Below are 24019 nucleotides of genomic sequence, written 5' to 3' on the forward strand. Positions count from 1 at the left end.
CAGTGTTCCCGGGAACATGCTGCCACCTGCGTGATCGCTTGCATGCGCCGTGCAAAGTGGGGCGGTACCATCTGTGATCGGCCGTGACTTCATCATAGCCAATCACGTGGTAAACAGCCATGCCAATGGCTGTTCACCCCCCTCGGTGGCGAGTGATGTCTCCGTGACACGCCGCCACCGAAGGTACAGGGCTGCACGCACACAATTGCGCGCATGCCCTGTTTAAATGGACAGACGTCAGATGACGCCTGCTCAGAACAAGAGTCGTGCCGCCTGGCCGTCATATGACGGCCAGGCGGTAAGCGGTTAAAGCGGAGTTCCACTCTTTTTTGTGTTTATTAAAAGTCAGCAGCTACAAAAAGTGTAGCTGCTGACTTTTAATAAACACACACTCACCTGTCCCACGATCCAGCAAAGTGGCCGCCCGAACCCTCGCTTCTCTCTCTCACCTCTCCCTGGCGCCGGCATCACAAGTGTGGGCACCCGGCTGTGACACCTTGTGGCTTTTTTGTAGACACTATAACTTTTGCAGAAACCAATCAATATACGCTTATTGCAATTTTTTTTACCAATAATATGTAGAAGAATACATATCGGCCTAAACTGAGGAAAAAAATTGTTTTTTGATAAAAAAAAATGGGGATATTTATCATAGCAAAAAGTAAAAGATATTGTGTTTTTTTCAAAATTGTCGCTGTTTTTTTGTTTATAGCGCAAAAAATAGAAACCGCAGAGATGATCAAATACCACCAAAAGAAAGCTCTATTTGTGGGAAAAAAATTACAAACATTTTATGGCCAAAAATTGCCTGGTCATTGAGCAGCCAAATCTTCTGGGGCTGAAGTGGTTAAAATACACTTTGAAGGGTGGTCAAGCTCTGATAGCGGTATTAAACCCAAAAGCAGAACGTTTATTTCATTGCAGCTTACCAATTCTTAGCTGTGATGGCTGCATTTGTTTTCCTTTTTTAGGCTTTCTTTCCTTTATTTTATCTGGTGATCCATCCAACTAGTCTGTTGTTTTTCAAATCCTAATGGCATGCCGTACACACTGGGAACCACACTGCACTTACGGTTCCTGTGCAGGCTGTAATTTTCTAAAATGCTGCAGGGACCTTTTCCCTGCATTTCAAGAGGCACGACAGCCCATTCAAATAAATAGGCTGCCGTGCCCACGCAAAACGCTGCTTTCAGAGCCGCATATGTGTGAACCTAGCCTGTGAATGAGATGCAGCTCATTCACAGCACGCCAGTACTCCGCAGAACTGCTGACATTAAATAACCATTTACTGGCACTTTTTGTTTACGAGTTTAAATCAGTATTGTTTGCTCGAAAAATACTTATAACCCGCAAACATTATACATTTGTTTTTTTATCAGAGACCCTAGGGAATAAAATGGCGTTTATTGCAATTTTTTATGTCACACGGTATTTGCGCATTGGTTTTGCAAACGCATTTTTTTAGAAAAAAATTGTATTTAATGAATAAAAATAAAACGCAAAGATTACCCCAATTTTTTTGTATAATGTGAAAGATGATGTTATGCCGAGTAAAATGATACCTAATGTGTCAAGCTTTAAAATTGTGCACGCTAAGGTACCTAAAAGTCTCCATAGGCGATGCTTTAAACGCTCCTTCATACTCACCTATATATTCCTATGGAAAGCCCACTAGGAGGTGCATCATTGTCAACATAATTGGTGGCAACAGTAGCTCAGTTGAAAAATTAAAAATGACCTTTTCTATCAGATCCAGAGTGGACAATGATTTATTCTTGAGTTACCAGATAGTATTTAAGACCTGATGGAAAATGTACCCCTGCAATACCTCTTCTGCACTAAAATTCACTTACCTGCTGATGGGGAAATTTCATATTTCCTTATTATTAAGGAGGAATTGCGCCATTCCACGAGCATGCGCAATTTTAAACGTGACATGTTTGGTATCTATTTACCCGATGTAACATCATCTTTTATATTTTACCCAAAAATTAGGTATTATATTGTTTTTGTGTGCATTATCTAAATTCACTAAAATGTATTTTTTCCAAAAAATGTGAGTTTGAAAAAATATTGTGAGACATAAAAGTATGAAACACCCACCATTTTATTATCTAGGGGCTCTGCTTAAAAAAAAAAAAAAATATGTTAAGGGGTTCTAAGTAGTTTTCTAGCAAAAAAAAAAAGAAGATGTTTTTACTTTCTGCTATAAAATATATCCAATAAAAAAATTGAAAAAAAATCAAATTTCTTCATAAGGCCAAAATGTATTCTGCTACATATTTTTGGTTAAAAAATATCAATAAATGTATATTGATTGGTTTATGCAAACGTTATAGCATCTACAAACTATGGGATATATACTGAAATTTTTATTTATTTATTTTTTATACTAGTAATGGTGGCGATCAGCTACTTATAGCGAGACTGCGATATTGCGGTGGACAATCTGACACTAATTGACACTTTCTGGGAACCAGTAACACCAATACTAAGATCAGTACTAAAAAATATGCACTGTCTCACGGTGGAATTTACAGTACGATCCCACAAAGATTTCACTGGGAAATTCATACGCGCCCTTCTAATTCCAAGACCTACTACAGTTTTAAGTGTTCTAGTTGATTTATGTGATTAACAATGTGATTTTATTTTGCACTTTAAATGTACCTCAATGATAACATTGTATTTCAAGTGTGTAATGTCATTTGGCTCAATGTCTAATTTCATGTACCATGCAGATACTTTAACCACTTAAGGACCGAGCCTCTTTCTGAGATTTGTTGTTTACAAGTTATAGTTTTTTTTTTTGCTAGAAAATTACTTAGAACCCCCAAACATTATACATTTTTTTTCTAACACCCTAGAGAATAAAATGACAGTCGTTGCAATACTTTCTGTCACACCGTATTTGCACAGCGGTCTTACAAGCGCACTTATTTGTGGAAAAAATACACTTTTTTTAATTAAAAAATGAGACAACAGTAAAGTTAGCCCAATTTTTTTATATTTTGCGAAAGATAATGATACGCCGAGTAAATTGATACCCAACATGTCACGCTTCAAAATCGCGCCCGCTCGTGCAATGGCGACAAACTTTTACCCTTAAAAATCTTCATAGGCGACGTTTGAAAAATTCTGCAGGTTGCATGTTTTAAGTTACAGAGGAGGTCTAGGGCTAGAATTATTGCTCTCACTCTACCGATTGGGGCGATACCTCACATGTGTGGTTTGAACGCCGTTTTTATATGCGGCCGCTACTCACGTATGCGTTCACTACTGCGCGCGAGCTCGTCGGGACGGGGCGCGTTTAAAGTTTTTTTTTTGCATTTTACCTTTTATTTTTTATTTTTACACTGTTTTTTTTTTTTTTTTTAATGTCAATTTTATTCCTATTACAAGGAATTTAAACATCCCTTGTAATAGAAAAAGCATGGCAGGACCTCTTAAATATGAGATCTGGGGTCAAAAAGACCTCAGATCTCATATTTACACTATAATTTTAAGAACTTTAAGAGCTGTTAAAACGTCACTTCCGCCCAGCAATTGTACGGAGACAGATGGGGGCCATCTTCCCCTCACTCGTCTCCATACCCGACAGGAGAACAGACGCGATCGCCTCTGCCGCTGCCGACAGCTCCGGTAAGCGGTGGAGGGCACCGGATCGCGGCAGGGGGGCCCTCTCCCATCACCGTTAAAAGTGGTCTCGCTGCGAATCCGCCGCAGAGACCACTTTTATCTTGTAGCGGACCGCCCGCTGAAGACGGGGATACCGGGGTTATGGCAGCTAGCTGCTGCCATAACAACGATATCCTCCTTCAAACAGCCACCGTATAACGACGGCGGGCGGTCCGTAAGTGGTTAATAAAAACATTGAAACAAAAAATAAACATGCACCGTCACTGTACTAATGACACTGGCTGGGAAGGAGTTAAACATCTAGGGCGATCAAAGGTTTAACTTTGTGCCTAGCTAGCGTTTTTGTGTACTGTATGTGCTGCTTTTGCTAGGGGAAGAAATGGATTCTATGCAGGAACACAGAATGCATCCTTTCCCCCCTGTCAGAACAGCGATCTGACTTGTTTACATAGGTAGATCCCAGTTCTGTGTTGTTTACTGACAATCAGCCGGGTGCCGGAAGCCATCGAGTCCCCAGCACCTACAGAACAGCTTAAATATTCACAGCAGAAGTGGTGGGTGCACCCCCTGCTGGCGGAAGCTCGGAATTGCATATATATACGTGATCCAGCGCACAGCTGCTGCCCTGTAGCATAGGGTGGTCAGCAGTATGTATTTATGAAAGCTTTTAGTTTGGGGGGGGGGGGGAACTTGGAGTTCTGCTTTAAATGCAGTACAAAACTTCATTTTGGAAGAATAAACTTCCCATATTTTTTCTGTTGCTTTTCTATAAACCAAACGCAGTCGTCTAGTGTAAATGAAGCCTAAAACTCTCAGTAGCCAGCAATCAATATCGCCCATGTAGCTTAGGTCTACATCAGTCCATTCACTTGTAATGAAGGCTTCGTGTACAGATTGTACCCTTCCTACAGTTCTACAATATTGGATTGCATTGTGCGCTGCAATGTAAATGTAGATTATTTCTTCCCATACAGTCCTAGTTTTATATAAAACGCTCACCAATCAGCTGATTACCTGGGGCTGGCTGCCTGAAACATTTGGATCCCTATTGTTACTGCTGTGCCAACACATTTAATTGGTACACCTGTTGTTTTTTTTCTTCCAAGAAAGCAAAGTAATGATTTTTTTTTTTTTCGGAAGCGCATTGAGACTGAAGGGTGGAAAAAAAAAAAAAAAAAATTTGTTGTCCACTCCGTATGAGCCGTGATTGATTGTAACCTGCTGGCGTTCTCCAACGTATCGCACATTCTCAAATGTATTTCTTTCATTGAGACTCAAAGAGCAGGCTTTTGACAAGCGTTCCGAATCCTTCATTGTGTGTAAGGAAATACAATTCAAGTTGATTGGCTGCCAGGGTCAGGGAGACCATAGCAGGCGCAGCCATAAGGAAATGGCGCAAGCAAAGGAAAAATTGAACCCTGGGCCAGAGCAGCCATGGAATCACGGGGTCCAGCATTAGATTATATTGTATAAAGCAGGTGAGCAAAAGACGGCTTAAAGCAGAACTCCACTTTTGTTGGAAAAAAAAAGATAAAAAAGATAATTAGATTCGTAAGTGGGTGGCCCCGCCCCTTGCCTATATAAGAGCTGTCAAAGCCAAAGAGATGGTGGGTAGCCTCTTAGGAGGCGAAGCTCTTTTTGACATTTTTCTATTTTTCGGGTTGACGGGCGTTGTGATGGACATCGAGGGACACTATTTTTTTTTCTTTTAATAAAGGATTTGTCAAAAACAAAAAAAATGTTTGTGTTTCTTACTTTTTGGTACTTTTTTGGTGAATGGGTACAGGTATGATGTACACGATACCCATTCACACGGGGGGGGGGGGGGATCCGGAGGCTTCCAGATTCTGATAAGCCCCGAAGCCGTAGAACCCAACAACCACAGCCCAGGGTTGTCGGGAAGAGGCCCTTGTCTCCCATCATCATGGGGACAAGGTGCTTTGGGGTGGAGGAGGTTCAGCGCCCCCTGTCCCAAAGCACCCCCCATGTTGAGGGCATGTGGCCTAGTATGGTTGGGTGGGGGGGGCGCTCACCCCCCCCTTTCCTGACCTGCCAGGCTGCATGCTCAGATAAGGGTCTGGTATTGATTTTGAGGGGGAGGCTGTTTTTTTTTTTTAATTTTGGAGTGGGGTTCCCCTTAAAATTCATATCAGAGCCGAAGGGCCTAGTATGGACGGGGGGGGGGGGGGATCCTACACCATTTTTTTAAACATTTTTCTTTTTCTGGGCAATTCCCAGCATTCTTTATCTTTATATTCATCTTTCAGAGAGGAAGCCCGCTGACAGAAGATGACTCATGGTTGTTAAGGACTCGGGCGGCCGGCTTCCCACCCCGCTGCTTAACAACCAGCTATTTCTTCACATAGAATCTGAATCGGTCGTTTTTCGACTGATCCGAATTCTAATTGTTCTGAAAAGTTGGAATTCGTTAGAAAAGGAATAAACAAAACTAATTTTAAATAAATTCGTTACTATTCGCTACTATTTCATTTGGTGATTCGGATACATCTGAATCTCCGAATAACCAAAAATTTGCCTGAATTTGTATTCGGACTGAAACGAATTGCACATGTCTAGCATTTGCCAAGCTTCAAAAAATCAGCACGGAAGCATAACAAAAAAACACATAAAAAAGCATGCTGAGGTGGTAGACGTTTTATTGTGTGTTAAAGTCAAAACAAGTGTAAATGAGCCCTCAAGGTGTCCATTTTCCAGCATTTGGACCCATTCAAAAAAGGCTGTGGTAGGCATGGTGGCTTATACTTTACACTGAGATACAGTGTGCTGCTCTAAAGTGTGTGGCATGCATTAAAGCAGCGCATTATGGCACCCTAATAACATGCCTGGACTTAGATTGCAACAACTGCTGGCAAAATGTAAACGCAAACCCCAGAAGTAAATTACACATATACCTTTAGGGCCATGTCATGGTCACTAAAAACAAGTCATCAGTGATGGGATTACTATGAGACCACTTCCCTTATCTTAGTCTGTTGTTTCTTCACAAGCTGGACCAGTGAGAAATCGATCTGTCATTGCTTCCTTTAGAGGGAGCTTTCCTGCAGAGGGCGTGACACCAATTAATTATTTCAGCTGGAGCTACTGAGCTCTGTAAACAACAGGCTATTTACAACAATTAACTAACACTCCCCCTGCTGGCTGGATTGGAGGATAGAAATATTAATGGAATAATTTGTTTGCAGCACACATATTTAATTTACAATTTTTTGTTTCTGACTCAAAAAATAAATAAGTATACTAATGCTCATTCTCTTTAAAGTATAATACACAAAATAAAATAAAAACTGACGATTTAATACTGTACCTCTCACACTTTTCCCCATGTTTTGTCTCTTTAAAAATCCAGTAAGCTCCTAACTTCCTGCACTAAAATCCTAAACTGCGCTGTTAGCCCTGCCTAATTCTCTCCTGCTGGACTACAGGACACCTTACTGCTTGTCCTCTCCATAACATACGGATGGGGTGTTCTGTTGTTCAGCAGGGGAGAAATCAGGCAGGACTGACAACATTGCTTGGGACTTCAGTGCAGAACAAGTTACGATTTTGGCAGATCAGCGTGGTCCCTGCCTCTGACCCTATATGTCACTAGAGGTCACAGCAATGATGTAGGAATCAGAGGATAAAACTATGGTGCATGAAGGCAACACAGGCTTCAGACATTTGGAAGTGCCAAATGAGTCTAAGGCTGGATTCACACCTATGCATTTTTAGTGCTTTTTGCATTTTGCAGATTTGCTCTACAGAACATGTTCCATAGGAAACCCTGTAAAATGGACTGTAGTGTAAATCTGCAAAATGCAAAAAGCACTAAAAATGCATAGGTGTGAATCCAGCCTTATTCTTAGTTAACTGACAGGGCTGGGCTCAGCCCTTCCTTCTCTGAGCTGGCCGCTCAGCTGTCGGCTAATTGCCAGCTCCTATCTCTCTCATCACTTACTCAGCTGTTAATGATCCTGCTCGTCAGTCTTGCCTACTTAAGCCCTGCAGCCCAGTGGATCTCTGCCTTCACCTTGGTCAACATCACAGAGACATTCTCCTGTGTTCCTGTTTAATGACTTGCTTTACTGACATCTCTTCTGGCTCCAGATCCTGCTTGCTGTTCCACTACATTGATCCCTGACTTCTGGCTTGGCTGGCTATCCGTTCCGGTTACTGAACTTTGGCTATGTTTTGACTACGTTTGTTCTTTTTACTTTTATTATTAAACAAGTGTGATTTAACTGTACTTCTGTCTCGGACTGATTTCCTGGTTAATGACATTAACTCTTTGTGGGGCAATAAAAACAGAAGGTTGAGTCGTGTTTTTAGCCCTTCCCCAATGGCCTCCCCTGCAAAGGCAGCTATATGAGGATATACAGTGCAGTGACAATTTTCATTACGGCGCATTAAAAATGATTCCACCCGTCACACTTGGTGGACAGTACCACCTGCAAAAATGCGACCCATTTAGGTGAATTGGGCCACAAGTGAAATATACACAGTTGCAGCATGGTGTTGTAGGCGTTTAGACTAGGCTCACACATTGTGCATGTGCATGTGGTTCCATGTGGTTACGCACATCGTGTGTAGGGCAGCTCATTCATTTTAATAGGCTGCCTTGTGCATGTTAAAAACTCTAAAAGAAGTCCCTGACCCTTGTGAGAAGTCACGCCACACGGAAAACATCAGAGGGACATTGCTCCAAATCAGGGAAAGTCCCTCCAAATTAGGGACAGTTGGGAGCTATGCAAATGTGAACCTAGCCTTAGTGGTTAAAACAGGTGGTCAGGAGGCAACATATTGCCTCCTCCTTGCCTGTCAAATGTCCTCTGAAATGCAATCTACCGCAGATGTTTCTTCAGAGGGTAACGCTTGTGCAAACAAGCGCTTAGGCTAGGCTCACATTTGTGTGCTGCGGAAATGCATGCAACATCGCAAGCTTTTCTGCAACCCGCAGAGACATACTGTCCTTTTGCAGACACGTGACAGTACAATGAAGAGCCTATTCACATCAGCATGTCACACTAATGCGTGGGGTTTTTTTGCACACTTGTTGCAAGAGATGCATAGGGCAGCCAATGCACTTAATGGGCTGCCCTACTCCTGCCAAACATGCCAAAGAAGCTCTTGCACCTTTTTCAGGTGTTGAGCCTTGCGGTTTTTTTTTACCAAGCATCTGTCGTGACAAAATGCGCAACTGCTAGCCAAGTTTGGAGTGACTTTCGAAATCCATGGCAAGTGCGATGCTCATTTGTAGTGCAAAACCGGCAAGTATGAATGGAGCTCCGATTCTTATAGGCACCCCGATGCGTCCGGGAACATTCGCGTTTTTGCGTGTGCCAAAATGCATGGTGCTGAAGTACCACGTGCCTTTGTGCAGCGCAATGTCTCAAAAGGGTCAGGGACTCGTGTTTCCTGCGAGTAGGGAAGTTCATTGATTTAACTTGGCTGCTCTACAGGCAACACTTGAAACACGTGGGAACGCACATGCATGCACAGAGTGTGAACCTAGCCTTACAGAGGCTGCAACTCTGAAACAAAGAGGAAGTGGTAGACACCAGTCACAAAAGAGGTGCATTTAGAGACTCTGTTGCAGGGGCCTTTGTCTGGGTTAATAAAGCTAAATTCCAGGAAGTCAGCCACTTTGCAAGAAGTGCAGGTGCACTGTGATTTAGGTCCAAGGAGGTGCATGACATCTCCTGAACTTATCTCTAATATTTATATCTGGCAGGGTTATGGCTCTGCCAGAGGAATACAGTGACACCCGGGGATGTGAGAGAGGAGAGAGATGAACACGGAGCAGCTTTGCCCGCCACTCCCCATTTAGAGAAGCCTTTGTATTTTGCGAATAAGTTCACATAGTACAAAGTAGGGGTGCAACGGATCAAAAAACTCACGGTTCGGATCGTTCCTCGGATCAGGAGTCACGGTTTGGATCATTTTCGGATCAAAAAAAAAAAAAAATTAATTGAATTTACAAAAACCTGTGAAAATTCCACCACCATATAGTCCCCACTGTAATATCCACATCTCCCCCACTGTAATATCCACATCTCCCCCACTGTAATATCCCCATCTCCCCCCACTGTAATATCCACATCTCCCCCCACTGTAATAATACCCACATCTCCCCCCACTGTAATAATATCCACATCTCCCCCCACTGTAATAATATCCACATCTCCCCCCACTGTAATATCCACATCTCCCCCCACTGTAATATCCACATCTCCCCCCACTGTAATAATATCCACATCTTCCCCACTGTAATATCCACAATCTCCCCCACTGTAATATTCACATCTCCCCCACTGTAATATCCACATCTACCCCCACTGTAATATCCACATCTCCCCTACGATTGGAGCTTACTTGCTTGCAGTTGAGGCGGCTGATGATAATGTCAGCGCGCCGCTCACCTAGGCTGCCGCCGGGTGTACCAAGATGGCCGCTGCTCCGGAGCTAGGCCGAAGCCGCGACCTTCCCTAAGGCCGAGGCGGCGGAGTGCTCCGCGGATCGCGTGTGTGCCGATCCGAACAGGCTGAACCGTTAGGATCACGGATCGGTGACTATCTGTTGCACCCCTAGTACAAAGGCTTCTGTGATTGGGCAGGAGAAGTGAAGGGGCAGGCATAACAGCTGTACCGACTCTAATGTTGAAGATGCTTAGACCTGAAGCATCAGCTTGGGCTCCTGGAAATACAGTGATAGCCTCCTCTGGGAGTTCAATAAAACCGTCAGATGTAAATAACAGAGATAAGCCCAGGAGATGTCATGCACCTCCTTGGACTCATAGTGTGCCCTCACATTTTACAAAGGAGCAGAATTCCTGAAATCCAGCTATAACAGGGTCACTTTAACTTTCTAATGTTCATAGAGGAATAACACTTTGCTGTGTTGAGACCAGTGTAATGCAGACAAGAGTTTCTCCATCTCGGTGTCTGAAGAAGACAGTATTTTTGGGATGTGCCGTCTGAATGGGATGAGGTTGAGACGTATTGAACATGGAAAGTCCTTAATGGATGCCTGGCTCAGCCAAAAACCTTTGTATCTCTTATTGAACCTCACTTACTGTAGAACAATACGGAAGACTTGCTGGTAATTGTAGACTTTCCTCCTTGCTAATGCCTTCTCTTAGCACGCCATTTCTAGTAATCATCGACTGATTCGGGGAAGCAACTAGACTGTGGGCATTAAAGTTTTAAATAAGGTTTGGTTTTAATTATGATTAGGAGGATAAAATATTCAAACATAGATTAGGAAAACGAATCTGACATCTTTATTGCAAAGGTAGAGCTTTTCCTATTCTCTCTATTGCCTTTCATTTTTACTGTATCTGATGGCCTCTCGGATGTTGTATTAACCTCAGTCTGTCCGTTTTATGGAAATCATAGCGAGATACATTTATCAGATCCAGCCAAATAGTGAAATCTATCACTAAACTGTTAATACCATCCAGCAACCATTGCAGCCTTGTTAAAGTCAGAAAGTCTGGAGTTATTATTATTCAATTGCAGCCAGAGATCCAGCTGTGTGATAGGCAGAAAGGACTGCAGTGTCTTGTCACATGACCCTATGCTTTCACGCTCTCTGTCTGAAAAATGGCAAAACGTCTAAAATTTTTGGACTAGCCAAACACTTATAAATGTTCTCTTGTTCAGATCGGGGTTGAACAAGGGAAAATCAACCAATTCCCCTTTCAGCCCTGGTTCACACTTATGCGATTTGGCATGTCAAATCCTATGCCAAATCGGCGGCAATGGCACTTGCGGTGCCGCACCGATTCCCAAAAGCAGTTTCCGTACTACTTTTGGCGATTTCGGGGTGCGATTTCCATTGACATCTGTGCAGCAACCCGCACAGATGTCTCCGAAATCGCCCCTCCCCCACCTGAAGTCGTGACTGACGTGTGGGAATGAAATCGTGCGAGTTCAGCTGAACTCGCACAATTTAATTCCCGCAGTCAGTGTGAACCTGGGCTTAAGCTCAACAGTGTGAATGGAGGAATCTCTATTGCCAGCTTCTTTATTAACCACTTCAGCCCCAGAAGGATTTACCGCCTTAATGACCAGGCCATTTTTTGCGATACGGCACTGCGTTATTTTATCTGTAATTTGCACGGTAGTGCAACGTTGTACCCAAATAAAATTGATGTCCTTTTTTTCCCACAAATAGAGCTTTCTTTTCGTGGTATTTGATCACCTCTGCGATTTAAATTTTTTTGCGCTATAAACAAAAAAAGAGCAACAATTTTGAAAAAGAAAACAATATTTTTTACTTTCTGCTATAATACTTATCCAAAAAAAAAAATGTCTTCATCAGTTTAGGCCAATATGTATTCTTCTACATATTCTTGGTTAAAAAGAATCCCAATAAGCGTATATCGATTGGTTTGCGCAAAAGTTATAGCGTCTACAAACTATAGGATAGATTTAGAAGTTAACAGGAAAAATCTAATAAATATTCCTGTGCACACCAATAAAAAAACAGTTCGAAAAACCTAAGGCCTAATGCACACAGGGCGTTTTTGCAGCTGCTTTTAGCAGTGTCAGACATTTTTTTTTGCAGCTGAAAAACGCCTCTCCATGTTATTCTATGTGTCCATGCACACACAGGCTTTTAGGAGCTGTAAGTGGCATAGGCGTTTTCAAGCTGTAAAACAAAAAAAAAAACCCAGGGCCAGCGCGTTCTGAGGACCCGCGTTAGAGCTGTAAAAACGACGCTGGTAAAAGCTGCTAAATGCGCTTTAATGCCGGATACAGCCGCGATAAGCCTCGTCAAGTGTTTTTTTTTTTTACATGTCAAAATCAATGGTTCCCTATGAGAGCCCATTGATTTGAATAGAAGTCGCACCACAAGTCTGATCATGCGGTGCGGCTTGTTCAATGAGGATCTTGAAGTTGAACCCTCACCAAAATGAACTGTCGTGGGGTCCACCCCCAAAAGCATACCAGACCCTTTGGTCTGGTATGGAGATTAGGAGGCCCCACGCCCCAAAAAATTGGCGATGGGGTCCCCCCCAAAATTCATACCAGACCCTTATCCGAGCACGCAGCCCAGCATGTCAGGAGGGGGGGGGGGGGACGAGTGAGCGCTGATGTAATAGGGAGGAAATTCTCAGGATAGAAACTCACTAAAAACTGAGCATGTGCAGAGCTGCCAACACCGCTCTGCAAAATCCCTAGCTGAATTGAGGACATGGACAGAAGGTGGAGATAGAGAACAGCAGGATCAACAAGGTTTTTTGCAGAATACCGAAATCTCATAGTGACTCAACAAGAGGGCCCCCACATCCCGACCCCCCCACCCTATGTGAATGAGTATGGGGTACAATACATTGTACCCCTATCCATTCACCCAAAAAGAAGTGTCAAAAATAAAAACAGTACTTCATATTCCCATCACACACTTTCCTAGTTGAGCTCACGAAATATGGGTGCTGCAGCAACAACCAGCTGGATACTGGTTCAAGTCAAAATGGAAATATTTGCCAGCACACCATGGAACAGCGTAGATAGCATAGATAGCTGGACGCTATCTACGCTGTTCCATGGTGTGCTGAAAAATAAAAACAGTACACAGGTTTTTGACAAAGTAATTAAGTAATGAAGTAATTAAGCGATGTCTTCATCCTCTGCCTATGGGAGGCAGCGGAAGAAGACATCAGATGAGGGAGAAGAGCCGGAGGATGAAGACTTTGCCGGAGGGAGAAGAATCTACTTCAATAAATTACTTTGTCAAAAACCTGTGTACTATTTTAATTTTTGACACATTTTTTGGGTGAATGGATAGGGGTACAGCGTACCCCAGGGGTCTCAAACTGGGCGGGCGGTCGTGCGATGTTGTAACCAAAACTAAAATTTATATTTTTTTTCCCACAAATAGAGCTTTCTTTTGGTGGTACAGTGGAACCTTGGTTTACGAGTAATGCGGTTAACGAGCGTTTTGAAAGACCAGCAACTTTTTTTTTTTAAATTCTGACTCGGTTTGCGAGTGTTGTCTCTCAAAACGAGTAGAATTCAAGCTAATGGGGTGTGCAGTACCGCATTTGGCCAGAGGTGCGGGAGCGCCGGGGACACTCGGAACACTTCGGAGCCGTTCGGAAATACTCGGAAGCACTCGGAAATACTCGAAAATACTCCGTTCCCAAGTGTTTTCGAGCCGTTCTGAGGCTTTCCGAGTTGAGCCGAGCTATCCCTGAGTATTTCTGAGGCTCTCCGATGCCCCCCACCTCTGGCCACATGCGGTATTGCATGTAATAGAAGTCAATGCGGAACTAATTATCTTCAATTCCATTGACTTCTATGGGGAAACTCGCTTTGATATGCGAGTGCTTTGGATTACAAGCATTCTCCTGGAACAACTTATGCTCGTAATCCAAGGTTCCACTGTATTTGATCACCTCTAAACTTGACATTTTTTTTTTTACGCTGGTTCACCTGTATGTATTTTTTTAAGGAGATTTGCACACAGGACATGTTAGCATGTTAAGTTGCCAACATGTGACATGCACCTTGTTTAAATTATGTAAAAAGACTCTCACTCCTCTAGCTCCTCCTAAAATGGCATTTAACCTCCCTCCTCTGATGCATATGATTTCCTTGGGCTAGCTTTTGCTTTTAAAAGGGAACTCCACACTCCATTCTACAATGCTCTTGTCTCTCCCCTCTACCCCCTTGGGTTTCCATGGGCTAACTTTTTCTATTAAAGGGGAACTCTACACTCCACTCTATTCTCCAAAGGCTGTGAGCTGCCTTCACCAATCCAAACCACATCCTTTTTCAGAGCATACATCAGGGCCAGCTAGGAAAGGGGCGAGAAGAGCGATCGCCCAACCCCCTCCTGAACCATACAAGGCCACATGCACTCAACATAGCTGGCTGCATTTGGGGCATGTTGGGCTCAGCCCAAAACCAACCACAAAGCAACTTGTACCCACTAGTTTAAAGGGGTTTTCCACATTACGTAAAGCCCCGTCTGCAGCCCCCCACAACCCCAGCCTAAGGTTGTGTGGAAGAGGCCCTTGTCCCCCTGAATATGGGTGGTTGACTTTTGGGGTGCCAGAGTCCCTCCTGCCCCCAAGCATCCACCCCCCTTTCATGGGCTGGCTTGCTGTGTGTTTGGCTAGGGGTTTGTTAGTGTGGGGGCCAAATATTTTTTTCGTTTGGGGTGGTATTTTTCACGTGGGGGTTCTCATTTTAAGCCTTAACAGACTCAAATGGCCTTGTATGTATTGGGGGGGCAGGCTATTTTTTGTTTTGGGTCAAAATCTTGCAGCTGCAATGTAGATTTGTAAGTTTTCTCTAAAGCCGTACATCTTTGAAGCAGCATTTTGGATACATGCTACAGATGCACCACTTTACAGGCAGCGTAAGCCCCCCCAAGTTGCTAGGTTTTAAGTAATTTTGCATTTTTAAAGGCACTTCTCCTTGTTTCGTTTTTAGGGTTGTCCAAATTGGTGACATTGATATATGTCCCTCAGGGTGGGACCTGGGCCCCCATACCCATTTTAAGGCCAATAACTAGAATATAAGTGGGGACCAGCACTAGTTTCTCTGACTGACTCAGAGTCACTGTGCTAAGGTTGAAAATGCCTGTCCCTATTACAGCCTTTTTCTCTTTAGTTCGTACCCGACTCACCCCTCTGGTTCCTCTCCTTGGTCTACGGCTCGTTTGATGCCCTGGCCGGGCCTGTGAAAACCCCACTGTTGTGGGTCTTGGCCAAAGGAACCTGGACCACCTTGTGTGGCACCACCACTGTTAGTTGGATAATATGGCACTAAAGGGGCCCCAGATGAGTAAGGGATTATATCCCTCTCTTCATATTCACCTGACGGACCCTCCATGTCACGTTAGGGAAAAAAACGTCTTTTGCATATTACCACCAAACCCATATTCGTTTTCAGCAACTGATGTGCCAGATGGATCAAGGTGGCTAGGGCCAGGCATATACGTATGGCTATATCCAGAGCCATTATGACTTACTGGACTAAAATCACGAGGCAGTGGCCCCCCCCCCACACCTCCAAACTTGGTGCACCCTTGTGACCGTGTTTGAAAAGCACGTCCCTGATTTTGTTTAGGAATGTAATATGGTATACCTCGACCGCGACCACCCCTAGTGCCCTGATTTGACTTCTGTGAGCGTTGGGGAGGGGGCGGATAATAGGTAGGTGGTGGCCAACCTCTTCCATTAGTCTGTGTTCTATAAGGGGATTGATAAGACCCCCTTCTAGCTCTATTAGGTATTTCCTGTTGGTGAGATAATGGCTTCCTAGTGGTGGGTTGTGCACCAACTAGCTGAGATCCCCTATTGGGGTCAGCAAGTGGTGCAACCTCCATCTCTACATTACCCACATTAGCCTGGTCATTTAAAAAAAATGTTTGCCATTCAAAAACAACTCCACCCTGACAGTCTGCCAGATCTCTATTATATTTCTTCTTTTTTTTAACTTTTTGTTCTCTATCCTCTTTTTCTAAAACTTCAAGTAAAACCTGTGATTTATCTTTATATTCATTCGTATCTCGTAATGGGACCAGTTTCTCTTTAATGGACTTGATTTCCTCATCCAAACGGGAAAGTTTAGTTCCCTTCCTTTCAATCAAGAAGCGAAGGAAACTGACCCCAGCCTCGTTGAAATACTTAAACCAATCTTGCAATTGGATATGGCATTTTTGTGGGCTGACCGCCCATCTAAGGCTCCTGGGAACCATATTATTTTTGACATAAGTTTCCAGGTAGGCGATATCCCATTGGGTATGGGTTTCAATCTAGTAAAAAGACCACTTAAGTCTCCCTCCTCTTCTTTGTAAATTTCAAAGATCCCATCCGTATTGACCACTTTGGAGGCCCTAGAGGCCCCATATTCAAAAATATCCATAGTAATGGAAGTGGATACAAGGGTGATTTATTAAATACCTTATACAGCCCACTTCCTGTTTCTTGTCTGGTAAAAAGCCTAGACTTATGACATCATGCACTGCTCTCTCTCACTCTCACTGGTGAGAGTTTGACAGGAAGGGAGGGGGAATGAGTCATAAGAGGGCCAATGAGAGCTGAGGAGCTGGAGCTGTGCCTCTGTGTAAATCCAGGAAGTGAACAGGCAGCAGCTTTAGCTGCCCACAGTTAAAATGGATGCAGTCAGACTCAGTGGAGGGAGATTTCTGCAGTATATTTGGCAAGTACAGAATCACAGTATATATAAAGTAATATGCAAAGTGGTTGGAGGGAAGCTTCAGAATGGCAAAGATCTTTTTATTACAAATTATGTGAGCAGACTGCAGTTCCTCTTTAAGGTGGCCCAGTGTTACCTGTTGTGTTGCCCCCCCAAATCCCAACAGTCATTAGTGAAAGAACTGATCTGTAACAAAATTGTGATGGTGGTCTCTAGCAGTCCCTGGTAGCATGTCCCCAATCTTTATCTATCTCATGTAGCATGTCTCCACATTCCAACCACCAGTGCCGGGACAAGATCACCCAGCTCCCAAGGCGTAGAAGCCAAACAGTGCCCCCCCCCCTTCATTGAGTGCGAACTTAGAGGATGTTACCAAAGCAGTCACCTGCTTGAGAAAATGCCTTGTATCAGAATGAGCTCCCTGGCGCCCCCATCCACAGAGTAAACCGCTGAGCCCAGGGCAGCCTCCCCTTCTGCCCACCCCTAATCCCGGCCCTGCCAAAAACACCTGTAGCATGTCCACAGTCCCCGTAGAGTTGCCACCTCATCCCTTTAAACCCGAACACATCTTAATTACACAGGTTCTGTGGCTGATTAAGGTGGTAATTAAACTCACTTGCCTTATCTGCATTTAATTAGCCTTCAGAACCTGTGTAATTCATATGTGTTCAGGTTTAAAGGGATGAGGTGGCAAACCTAGTCTCCCGCCATCTCCTGTATTATGTCTGTAGTCCCTGACAGTTTTCTGTAGCATTATACATATTGAATAATGTATGTGGTATCACCAAGGGGCCCCCCTATGGTTGTATGGCCACTTAGACAATCCCACCACAAAACGAAATGCCACGCAACGGCGAGAAAAGGAATTCAGCAAACTAACTTCTGCAGGCACCACTGAATAAATAGCGATTAGACATTCATTCTGCATTCTCATTGCTGATTCTCTACAGCATTCCATTTTTCTTCCCTAATTATTTTCACCTCAGGACTCCTCTCTCTGCTTTGCATTGTAATCATGGGAGCCTGTCGTGTTTACAGAACAAATACTCTTCTCTAATTAAATGATTTGTTCTAACATCACTCTCGGGCTCCGGCTTTCTTATTACCTTGGGTGCGTCTGGCTCTGTCTGCACTTTCTTGGGTGTCCCCTTGGGCTCCGGAACTTTTGAAGTGTCCTTAGCGGAGGGTGAGTCAGTGTGTTCCCCCTGGAGGTTCACGTTGATGTTGTCCGCGCTGGCAGTGTGGTCGATATTATTGGAGTTCCGATTGCAATGAATAGCTGGAAGAAATGAAAGAAAACTGCTTAAGAAAAGCGACACCTGTGCAATTTTACAAATAAAGGAAAACTTTCTACTTCGCTGAAAGAGCAACTCAAGAAAAAAATCCGCAATTTGTTCTTTGATTGGATACTCTAGTACTGTACGATATGGATTTTTATTGCTGACTTGCAGAAAACTGTTTAACCACTTCAATACCGGGCACTTAGACACCTTCCTGCCCAGACCAATTTTCAGCTTTCAGCGCTGTCGCATTTTGAATGACAATTGCGCGATCATACAACACTGTACCCAAACTAAATCATTATCATTTTGCTCCCACAAATAGAGCTTTCTTTTGGTGGTATTTGATCACCTCTGGGGTTTTTATTTTGCTGCTAAACAAAAAAAAAAGACCGAACATTTTGAAAAAAAACATTTTTTTTGTTTCTGTTACAAGACTTTGTAAATAAGTAAGTTTTCTTCTTCAGTGATGGGCACTGATGGGGCTGAACTGACAGGCACTGATAATGCGGCACTGAAGGGCACCGATGAGGTGGCACTGAACTGATGGGCACTGATTATGGGCACTAATATGCGGCACTGATATGCGGCACTGATGGGCACTGATAGGTATCATCAATGGGCATGGATGGGCACTGATGTACACTAATGGATGGTACTGATGGGCATCACTGATTGGCAGGCATTATTGTTTGGCACTGATTGGCATCCATTGTGGGCACTGATTGGCATCCCTGGTGGCCATGGGTGGCATACCTGGTGGTGACTAGTGGTGGGCATCCCTGGTGGTCCTGGTGGCGTCCCTGGTGGTCCAGTGTGGGCATCCTGGGGGGGGGTTGCACTGATAATCAATCAGCACAGACCCCCCTGTCAGAGGAGCAGCCGATCGGTTCTCCTCTACTCGCGTCTGACAGACGCAAGTGAGGAAAAGCCGATCAACGCCTCTTCCTGTTTACACTGTGATCAGCCATAATTGGACACGGGATTGAAGTTGCGGTGAGTCAGACTGACACACCGCAACAATGATCACCGTGATGCGCGCCCCCGGGGGCGCACAGCGGCTTGATATCCTGGTGACGTCATATGGTGTCTGGTCAGGATATCGCAACCACTTTTCCAATGTCATTTTGCTATATGGCGGGCGGCAAGTGGTTAACAAGTGAATTGCTAATGGGTCAGTCCAACCAAAACTGATATGCTAGAGAGTTCAATCACCTAATGTTCATTCTCAATGGGGCTGATTCACTAAAACCCCATACACACAATGAGAATATCGGACGAATGATCATCAGGTTTTTATTTTGCATGCTAGTCTCATATCGAAAATTAAGAGTTCACTCTTAATTTTTTACGAAAATTCTCATATGACAGAACACAACTTTGGAATTGATGTAATGTATTGTATATCAATGTATTCTTTCATTTGCGAGCATCCATGGTCTTCCTCTTCTGATTTTTTTCGGATGAAAACTGATTAAGAGGGAAATCGTACGATCTGGTATGGTACGAGACAAATGTTTCTGTTTGTCCCTTTGGATAATTTCGGATAAACTGTGATGATCAGCTCTCGAAAGCTGTGTACTAACGATCAGATTATAGTACAATCGATTCCAAAGCGGTATTTTTCGTCAGATTTTCTGATCGAGTGTACGGGCCACAAAGCGGAGTTCCAACAAAAAAATAAATTAAAAGTCAGCAGCTACAAATACTGCAGCTGCTGACTTTTAATAATCAGATGCTCACCTGTCCCAGGGTCCAGCGATGCGGGGGAACGAAGCCCCGCTCGTCTCCTCCTCCTCCTCTCTGCGGTGCCGGCATTGTCACTGTGGGCGCCCGGCTCTGGCTTCACAGCCGGGCACGCGCTGTGCATGCGCGAGCCGTGCTGCGTGCTGTGACTGGCCGGGCAATCATCTGGGACCTGCGACGTGTCCCATATGATTGCCGAGAGGGAAGTGGGAGAGGTGAACTTACGTCCAGCGCCGCCCCCCCCAAAAAAAATGACATTTTTGTGGCATGTCAGGGGGGTCACCTTCCCTTAAAGCGGAAGTTCCATTTTAGGTGGAACTCCGCTTTAAGGTGGTAGTAACCCTAATAAAATTTTTTTTTTAAAAGATCCTGTTCCTTTCAAGTGGGATATGCAGCATAGTGCTTATGCTGTGTAAATTATCCCTCTCTATGCTGTAAAATACCTGGTTCATCCTGCCTGTTCCCGTGTCCCCTTAGGGTGCTGACCACAATAATCATGGCTGCCGACCCATGATAACGTGGTCAGTTTTACGTGCCTCCATCAGCCGGAAGTCTCTCCCCCTCCCTCCCTGCTTGTCAGACCAGGTGTCTGTGTGTGTGAGCCATCTCCTCCCCCCACTGCTATTCCACTGTGGCTGTAAAATCATTAATAACAAATCCTGCCATCCCCTCACTTACAGAAAGATACAGTATACTGTGCAGTGTCTGTTTAAAAAAAATGATGCAGCGAAATACCTTATTTCAGATTTCGCTGTGCGTTTACGTGACCTCCCGCCGCTCTCCTCCTCTCCTTCCTGCTGACGTCACAGGGGAATCTCAGACCCTCCCACTGTAGTCCTCGGATCGGGGAAGGAGAGCGCTGGGAGGTCACGTGACCGCACGGCGGCGCTGTAAAATAAGGTATTTCGCCAAATAATTTTTAAAAACACACACACACTGCACAGTATATCTTCCTGTAACAAAGGGGATTCCAGATCTGTGATTAGTGACTTTTTAACCGCTTTAACCACTTCAGCCCCAGAAGGATTTGCCCCCTTAATAACCTAACCTTTTTTGCGATACAGCAGTTACTTTAACTGACAGTTTTGCGGTCGTGCGACGCTGTACCCAAATAAAATTGACATCCCTTTTCCCCCACAAATAGAGCTTTCTTTTGGTGGTATTTAATCACCTTTGCGGTTTTTATTTTTTGCACTATAAACAAAAAAAGACCAACAATATTGAAAAAAAACAATATTTTTTACTTTCTATAATACATATCCAAATAAAATAAATAAAATGTATTCATCAGTTTAGTCCAATATGTAATCTACATATTTTTGGTAAAAAAAATCCCATTAAGCATATATTGATTGGTTTGCGCAAAAGTTATAGCGTCTACAAAGTAGGGGATAGATTTATGGCATTTTTATTTTTTTTACTTTTTTTTACTAGTAATGGCGGCGATCTGTGATTTTTAGCGGGACTGCGACATTGCAAGGACAGATCGGACACCTAACTGACATTTTTGACACTTTTTTGAGATCAGTGCTAAAAATATGCACTGACATTGTACTAATGACACTGGCAGGGAAGGGGTTAATCGGGGCGATCAAGGAGTTAAAGGTGTTCCCGGTTTGTGTTTTCTAACTGTATGGGGGTCGGTGTGACTGGGGAAACACACAGATCCGTCTTCCTGCTTAGCAGGAAGACAGATCTCAGTGTCATCCCCTGACAGAGCGGAGATCTGCCTTGTTTACATCCACACATCCCCATTCTGTCTCTGCAGGGAATGATCGCGGGCGGCCGGTGGACATAGAGTCCGCCGGACCCACTGATTGGCTCCCCTGCTGGCCAATCAGAACGCGTGCCCACGAAAGCTAGTGCATGAGTTGTCATACCAGTATGGCGATTTGTGCAGCTGAGCCACCTTGCCACAGTACATCTGCGGCGGGTGGTGGGCAAGTGGTTAAAGTAGAGCTATAGGCAAAACTTGTTTTTTCTTTTTACATAGAGTAATGGAGGGTTATAACCCCTGTCAGTTTATTTTTTGCCATCTGCTTACCATTGGGGAGTTTGACCTTCACTTCCTGTTGCTTAGCCAAAACAGGAAGTGAAATAAAATACTTGGAAATTAAGGGAATTCCTTGGGGACCCCCAGGTCATCAGAACTAGTGTCCCTATTGGGAAGATTTCCTCTCTCTTACTTTTTTGGGAACAACACAAAATTAGGGTTTTCTTTTACGTTTACTTTTGATGATAAAGGTAAACAGGAAAAATAGAGGGTGAATCCCCCCAATGGGGTATTGTAATCCATCTCCACTCTATCCAAAACTAAAAAAAAAAAGTTTTGACTTTAAGCCTATGTTCACACTGAGCTGCGGGAATGAAGCCGTGCGAAATTAGCTGAACTCGCACAATTTCACTCCCGCATGTCAGTCCCGATTTCGGCCGCAATTTCAGAGACATCTGTGCAGGTTAAAATCGCAGGCCCGAAATCGCGAAAAGTAGTACAGAAACTACTTTTTGAAATCGATCCGGCGCCGCAAATGGGGACGGTGCCATTGCCAACAATTGCCGCCGATTTGACATGCGATTTGACATGTCAAATCGTACCCATGTGAAGCAGGGCTAAGTCAGCAGAGTGCTAAATCTGGTGCAGCTGTGCATAGAAACCAATCAGCTTTCAGTTTTTTTGGTCAAGGCTCAGGTGAACAAGCTGATTTGACATTGAACTTAGACCATTCCTGATTTTTGGTATTTGCATTTACAGTTAGAGCTACATACTGCTTATGATTTCTGAGGTCCTGAGGAAGCGGGACTCATGCGAAACGCGTAGAATACAAATACTTACGGAAATCATTGACTAATCGTATTCAAGCTATATAGCAGCTCTACACCTATACTCAATGCTGTATGATATACTATACTATATACAATACTATGTATACTACTATACTATACTATATACAATACTATGTGATGTTTACATGTCCTTTTAATATGTAATTTAATCAAGATTTTTGTATTTTTTTTTTACGTGATTTTGAAGCATTTTTAGTTCTCATAGGCATTAAGGTTTTATTATTATTATTGTTATTTATTATTATTAGATTGTTACGTTCCATTCGTTTAGATACGGCATTCGTTATTTTAAGATAATTCGTTCAAATCTGTTCACAAACAGCCAAATTTTAAAGGAAATTCCAATACCTATAATTTAATATTTATTATTGGTTAGTTATTATTTCAGATTTTCAAATTTTCAGATTTTCATTCTTTTGAATGTTCAGATTTTCATTCTTATTTTTGGATTTTCACATTTACAAATTTTAGAATTTTGGAATTTCCCTAATTTCGAATTTTCAAATTTCCGAACTTCCGAAATTTTGAATTTACGAAATTTTGAATTTCCGAATCTCTGAAATTCCGAAATTTTGAATTTCCGAATCTCCGAAATTCCAAATTTCCGAAAATTCGGAAATTCAAAATTTCAGAAATTGAAAAATTCGTAAATTCTAAAATTAACGAATTTGTCAAAATTCGTTAAAAAACGAATTTGGAACTAAATGAATTGCACATGTCTACTAAGGTACCTAACTCACATCCATACATACAGTACACATACCAGGGCCAATTTAGAGAGGAGCCAATTAACCTATCAGCATGTCTTTGGAGTGTGGGAGGAAACCGGAGTACCCGGAGGAAACCCACACAGGCACAGGGAGAACATGCAAACTCCAGGCAGGTAGTATCATGGTTGGGATTTGAACCGACAACCCTAGTGCTGAGAGACGCTAACCACTTAGCCATTGTGCTGTCCACAGGTAACAATTTCATTCTTTTTACCTGGTGTTTCCATATTTTTGTACAACCTCTGTATTAGTTTGGACACAAGCATGGACTGATTTTAGTCACAGCATTATGTATTTGTAATATTGGTGTGTTATTTTCATGCATGTATAATCATTACATTTAAAGCATTGATTTATTGCACAGGTTTAATATTCTGACAGATCAGTAGCGCAGTACTTTATTAATTCATTACACTTTTGGAATTGTGGGAACGCAATTTAGCGCCTGCTGCCACCGCGCTATTATTCATTTTGTTATTGTTTATCAATATTCATTTGTGAGTTCGATCTTGGTTTGGGAGTGCAGGAGTTCTTTATACTAATTTATAAAGCCAGACGCATGACA

General features: G+C 43.2%; 1 protein-coding gene across 2 annotated transcripts in view; it reads right to left on the minus strand.

The window, feature by feature from the left end:
• SAMD12 (sterile alpha motif domain containing 12) overlaps positions 1 to 24019 on the minus strand; it is a 909099-nt gene that overhangs the window by 752616 nt on the left and 132464 nt on the right. For both annotated transcript variants that reach the window (XM_073632177.1, XM_073632176.1), the window contains exon 2: positions 17921 to 18093. In XM_073632177.1, the coding sequence (XP_073488278.1) occupies positions 17921 to 18093 (173 nt within the window). The remainder of the gene's footprint in view (positions 1 to 17920; positions 18094 to 24019) is intronic.

The sequence above is a fragment of the Aquarana catesbeiana genome, linkage group LG05 (genome assembly GCF_042186555.1).
Source record: "Aquarana catesbeiana isolate 2022-GZ linkage group LG05, ASM4218655v1, whole genome shotgun sequence".
NCBI classification, from domain to species: domain Eukaryota; kingdom Metazoa; phylum Chordata; class Amphibia; order Anura; family Ranidae; genus Aquarana; species Aquarana catesbeiana.